The 6767-nt window shown below is 34.5% G+C and overlaps 2 protein-coding genes across 2 annotated transcripts in view; both read left to right on the top strand.

Annotated features, from left to right (window-relative positions):
* Positions 1-1719: 1719 nt before the first annotated feature.
* Positions 1720-3858, top strand: LOC105620872 (eukaryotic translation initiation factor 5). The gene is made up of 3 exons (XM_012202348.1): positions 1720-2793; positions 2958-3143; positions 3472-3858. The coding sequence occupies exons 1-3, from the start codon at positions 1720-1722 to the stop codon at positions 3607-3609; spliced, it is 1398 nt and encodes a 465-aa protein (XP_012057738.1). The 3' UTR covers positions 3610-3858.
* Positions 3859-6105: 2247 nt separating this feature from the next.
* LOC105620921 (ribonucleoside-diphosphate reductase subunit M2 B) overlaps positions 6106-6767 on the top strand; it is a 5031-nt gene continuing 4369 nt past the window's right edge. Inside the window, 1 exon segment of the mRNA XM_012202398.1 lies at positions 6106-6168. Coding sequence (XP_012057788.1) covers positions 6106-6168 — 63 coding nt within the window.

The following is a 6767-nucleotide window of genomic DNA, read 5'->3' as shown; positions in this document are numbered from 1 at the left end:
TGATCGTCCATGTCTGAAAATTATCTTGAATTTCATCCTCATGGTTTTGCATCTTTCGTGAATGCTTTTAGCAGACCACTAACTCGCATGGATAAGAGCAGTCCGCAAGATTTACCTATCTTCCTTTGCATCCGGAATACATCCGCAATCCTACCATTGAAATGATCCCAACAAGATCCAGGTTAAAGGGAAAAATAATAAGAATAGAAATAATATTATGTTATAATTAAAGTTATAATTAAAGTTGGTAGATATGCTAAGCAAATACATTTTAGTTTCAAACTCTATAAAAATGATTTTTCAAATTAAAAAATTATATTTTTTCTTTAAAAAATTTAATATTAAATTTTCTTTTGTATGTTCAAATAAATTTCAAGAAACACTTGTAATAAGTTCCTTAAGTTCTTTAAATTCCTCAAATTTGTATTTAAAAAATTACTAAATTCTAATTTCTTTTGATTTTTTTTAAATCTAGAACCCCAAATGTATAAAATAATATCTCTATTTTAGTAGGATAATTTAAAGAAATTAAAATTAGAAATGTAAAAAATAGAATTATATATGGAAGTTATAATCCAATGAAAATCAAAAATGAAGAAACTGATTAGTACATCTTCAAGATTGTTTCGTTCTTCTTCATAGAAACATCCAGGATATCATCCAGAGGGAAAGGATCGGCGTGTAGCAAAGGCGGCGGCGATAGTAGAACATTATTATCTGACTGGCGATCATCAAACGGCAACACCATCACTACCCACGACTGTTTGTTTTCGTGCGACGAGTTAACCGGCGAGTTAACATCACTATCAACCTGGTACCACAGATTGCCAGGGTTTCTTAAGGCGACCAGCGACGGACAGGCAGCGTGTATGATCATTGAGGACTACCCCCCTACCCCGCCCGCCACCGCCAAACCGAGGCAACACCCGAGGCATCAAGATACTACCCAACGATTTCTAAATCTTCACCTGGTCCTGCCCAAACACAGGACCTCAAAATTTTCCAGGTTTGTGAGTCAATCTGGTTAGTGTCAATTTTTTTATCTTAAATTTTGTTGAGAAAATTAATACTATTCTTTAAAAATACGCTGTAATTTCTGCTCAAATTTGGAATGCTAAGAAATATTTAAAAACGTTGGAAAAGGTTGAATTACAGTTATTAAAATAAACTTGTTTGAAAATGTCTAATAATTGTTTTTAATTTTTAGTAAATTAAAATCATTAAGGGCAATTTGAGTTACTATGATATTAAAGACAAGGCTTTTTTTTCTACAGTAATAGACATCGGAAGCTACAGCCATTCAGAGAAACGTGACTGGCGTCAGCGGGTAGCGGCGCGGCACGCCTTACCGCTAACAAGAACTACAATCCTGAGAAGAGGAAGAACCACCCTGACTCGACACGCTGCTGTTACGAGCTACCACGAGCAGGTAGCAATCATCGCCTGCTACTGGCCGCCGCCAGCTACCAAACTGCCGCTGGCTGGAAACGTGCGACAGAGGGGATTTAGAAGAACCAGGACGAAGACGTTACCCACTTGAGAAAGAGAAGAAAGAAAGATTGAATAGAGCGGATTTGACATCACTTCACGAGCTGCTTAAGAGGCGATTTTTTCGTTTCGATTCATTAATACTTTCACAACGACGTCTCATCAGAGATCATTGTCTATCGGAGAAATAAAGTTCGTTAAGAGCAAGAGAAGGCGGAAACATCGGTCACCATGGGGAGCGTAAACGTCAATCGCAATGTCAGCGATGCTTTTTATCGTTATAAGATGCCGCGGATCCAGGCAAAGGTGGAAGGCAAAGGAAATGGTATTAAAACAGTGATCGTCAACATGGTGGATGTAGCGAAGGCGATCGGTCGTCCTGCTACATATCCGACCAAGTATTTCGGTTGCGAGTTGGGCGCTCAGACACAGTTTGACTTCAAGAACGAACGCTTCATCGTCAACGGCTCACACGATGCGACAAAGTTACAAGACCTGCTGGATGGTTTCATTCGAAAATATGTTCTTTGCCCGGCCTGCGATAATCCGGAAACCGAATTAATGGTCAGTTCGAAGAAGGGCACGATTTCACAGGGTTGCAAGGCGTGTGGGCACCATGGCCTTCTTGAGAGCAATCACAAGTTGAACACATACATCTTGAAAAATCCGCCGAGCTTGAATCCAGCAGTACAGGGCAGCTCTTTGACAGAGGGTAAACGCGGCAAACGTTCGAAACGCGCTAACGGTGACGCTGCGGCTACAGTCGCCGCTACTACTGCCACCACTAACGGCAACGATCGATCTGGTTCGCCAGAAAATGACGTCAACAATTCTGGAGACATCGTGGTGGAACCACCGCCAGAAAGAACGATCAATGACGAGGGAGATGATGATAAATGGGCAGTAGATGTATCTGAGGAAGCAGTCAGAGCTCGTCTTCAAGACCTGACGGATGGTGCTAAAGGTATGACCATCAGTGATGATCTTGATAAGAGCGAAAAAGAACGCATGGACATGTTTTACAAACTGGTCAAATGCCGTCGCGATGCTGGCCAACTTGATAACAATCACAAGGAGCTCGTAGCCGAGGCGGAGCGTCTCGAGATTAAGACCAAGGCACCATTGATCCTTGCCGAGCTGTTGTTCGATCAGGGAATTGCCGCACAGGCGAAAAAATACCGGGTATTACTGCTGCGCTTCACTCACGATGACATTAAGGCACAGAAATATTTGATCAGAGGAATCGAGCAAGTGATCGCGCTGCATAAGGATGCACTGATGCCGAAAGTTCCCGGAATCCTCAAGGTGAAAGAATAAATTTTTTTTAAATTAAGAAATATTTTAAGAAATTTTATTAGAAAATTCAATTAGAAAGTATTGATACATACCGTAAGTATTAAATACTGCTATCACACAAATTATTAATGAAAATTAATAAAATTAAGTTAAAATATTTGTATACATTACAGTTATTTTACGACGCTGATATCCTAGAAGAGAAGGCATTTGATGAATGGTCAAACAAAGTCAGCAAGAAATATGTCTCAAAAGATCTGTCGCAGGAAATTCATGATCGAGCTGCACCATTTTTAACATGGTTGAAAGTTGCAGAGGAAGAGGAGTCTGAATCCGAGGAAGAAGACGATGATGTGGAGGTAATATTATTGTTCATAAGTGCTTCTAAGAAAATCGTTAATTCTTTAATTCAATTTTTTCATTATTTTGTCCAATTCTTCTATTAATTTATAATTAAATGTACAATAGAAATTTTTTTTTTTTGGAAGAATTCTGAAAATAAGTCAATTAAAATAGCTTGATTTGAAATCTTCAAAACAATCCTCATTAAATCTAATGCCCTATAAAATTTTTTGAAAATTGTTCTTCTGCGTTCTTTATTCTAAACTATTTTTATATGTATTATATTTTTTTTATAACTTTGTGATATAAAAAGGTATATCTGACATTAAAAATTTTCCATTTTAGATCGAATACGACGATAGAGCCAAGCAGGAATCTCTGAAACAACAGCAGCCGCCGGCTACACCGAAACCTGCTGCCGCTACGACCGTCGCTGCCGCCAATAATGATTCCGAAGATGATTTCGATATTGATGCCATTTAAAGCATACGCATACACCGTATTACACGTATCATACACCCAACATATATATACACACACAAACGCAACGGATGACAAGAAACACTGGTCCGAGCCGTAATATCTGAGATGAATAATCATTTTCCTCTTGAACAGAATTGTGCAAATGCAATCTCAAGTTATACGCAAATAGATATAGGATTTTTGTTGTTTTAGGCTGACGAGAGCGACACAATTAAACAATGCTGTTTACATGAATGGAGAAAAAGAAAAAAAGAAAAAGAAATTTTAATCGTTCCTAAGAGTTTAACGTGATTTATCTATATACAGTATATTTGCAATATTTTTAATTGTTTTAACGATGCAGATACGCATTTATTGAAAAGATAGTTATTTCTTTAATATTGATTGATTGTTGTGGAAACATTTTAATGGTGCGCGTATATCTTGAAATGCATCCCTTTAAAATAAAGAAGACATTCATAAAGCATTCATGAGCACCGGGAAATTGGCCTGCTAAAAACGTTCTTTATTGTATTCTAATTATTATTATTCAAATAAATATGGTTTATTGCAATGATCACCTGATGTCTCACTCTTTACACTTAACAGAAAAATAGATTACAATTATAAATGTAGCGTTAATTTAATATTAATAAGGATCAATGAAAAATTTAAATTTTTATCGATTAATTAGATGTAATAGTTTCGGTAAATGAGTTATCGAGCATATCCATATTTTTATATATTACTTGTATAAATTTGTTTTTCTTTTTAAAACAAGATACATAAAACAGAAAACATCTAAAACATTTCAATGAGTTACAAAACGTACTCATTGTGAAAGTGAGTTGACAGTAATCTATAAAGTATCTATTTGACTCAATGTTTGCGAGCATTATTTGTCCTTTAACATTTGAGAAACATCAAGGATAAAATTATTATGCGTTGCAAGCGTCAAGTCAATCGCATCCATAGGTTGCATCAAAAGAATCGTCGAGTATGGACAAACAATTTTTTAAATTTCTGACAATATCACCTTTTGTAATTGTTTTTAACAAATATTTGTAGTTGAAAACATTTTAGACTTTCATTAATCTCATTTTATTGTTGTCGAGCGCTAAGATCTTATTTTTGGAAAATAGAGTTTATACTGTAGTATGCATTGAGCGCATAAAAGAATTTGAACAAGAATAAATTTTAAATATTATAAAGAAAAAAAATATCAGAAATAGAGATTAAATGTACTGCACATGGAAATAAGATAAAATATAAATATATCATATCTAAATATTTAATGTGCGTTACGTTTAATCTATTTTTTCTAATTTTTTAATTTCTTTAATATTTATAATATTACAGAAACATTGTTATATAGGGTGTCAATAAATAATCGCCAAATATTTCATAGGCAGATAGAGCGGACTAAACTGAGTTGAGAAGTCATCATTTCTTTTTCATAAAACTCTAAGAATTTTTTCAAATTTTTTTCAGAATTTTTTAATACTGTATTTTTTCATATTGATAAAAATAAGAAAATGCAATACTAGAAAGTTGATAAAAAATTCTGAAAAAATTTTTAAAGCTCTATGAGAAGAAAATAAACAATTTTTGTCTCTTGCAGTTTTTCTATAAAGTTGAGTATATTGAAGTAAAAAATTATTGAACCAATTTTCGGCAATTTTTAATAATTAATATCTCTTTAACTATTGCGAAAATTGCAAAACGGTAAAAGACTTTTCGACTTAGTTTAGTCCGCTCTACCCATGAAATATTTGGCGATTCTTTTGGGACATCCTGTATATTTATGATAATATTTATAATATTTAATATTTATGCACAAAACTTTATATGTATTATAGATTTTCATGTACAATATAAACTCTCGAGACTATATAGACCTAGAATAGATTCTAAATATATAAACGAATATATAAGAATGAGGCTATGTAACAACAAGAAAAGAAAAAAAATCATTCATCTGTCTAAGTCGTGACATTTATTCAAACGAATTTACAGCTACATAACTTGCATTAAAATTATATTATAGCTATTACAAGAATCGTCTCCCTTCTCCGCAATGATTCACCGCAATACTCATCGCGCAGTCTCGTTAAAACGCGCGGGAAATCACTGACGTCGTCAAGAGTTGTGGGAAGGTTCTGTTCGACGAACCATTTTACGCAATCCCGATTGAGAAATTCATCTGGAAATATTTTCGATCGAAAAATGCACTAGAAGAAAGAAAAGGATGGGTAACGTGAGAGTTAGCTGAATTTGGCGGCACAGCCTGATCAGCTGATTGGCAGACGGCGGTTTGGGCGCGAAACATCGGCACGGGAAGCCAATCGCGACACAGTCGAGATAATTTTGCCCGCGTAAGGTGTCAGTGTTACCTACTCCGTTCTTTAGAACGGTTCCTGGCGTCGTTTATTATCGTCGTCGTCTCCTTCGCTGTCGTCATCGTTCCTGAGCATCGGAATCTAGTCGAAATCGTGAATTAAGAACATCTTGATAACGATGGCATTGCATGAATCCACAAAAGAGAACATTCGCAAGCATCTAGAGGATGTATCGTTACACGTAAGTCAATTCGTCTCCTTTTTCCTCGTTCCTTCTTTGGACCGAAGTTCTTTTCATTACACACAGCTTTTTCCCTATTTTTCCAGATCGAACATTTTATTACCAGTTTTGTCACATAGCTTCATATCGTCATTATTATCAAATAGTATAAATAGAAAGATCCATCGGTTGTAGGATTTTTTGCTTCATGATTTGTGTTTAAGACGCAAGAAACGGCTGCGTTTCTTTGAAATAGAACGAGCATGCGGTAGATGAGTGAATTCCTGATGATAATTGAAATTTAGATTAGCAGTTTCACATATCCATCCATATATCAATCAGATATATATATATATATAATGCACAAAAAAATATCAGCAGTATTATTTTAATTAAAAAAATCTTATTTAATAACAGTTAGCTGTCAATGAATCAAATTAAAACAAGAGCATGACATATTTGCATCATTAATAATGTTATGTATTAATAAAATTTTCAATTAAAATAATGTTGATTTTACATAATTTTTTTTTATTTATATATGTATATATATGTATATATATATATATATATATATATATATATATATATATATATATATAGGTATATAATACTTATTT

This window comes from Atta cephalotes, assembly GCF_000143395.1.
Source record: "Atta cephalotes unplaced genomic scaffold scaffold00030, whole genome shotgun sequence".
Classification (NCBI taxonomy): Eukaryota; Metazoa; Arthropoda; class Insecta; order Hymenoptera; family Formicidae; genus Atta; species Atta cephalotes.
The sequence above is the reverse complement of the archived record's forward strand: the minus strand, read 5'-3'. Positions and strand labels throughout refer to the sequence as shown.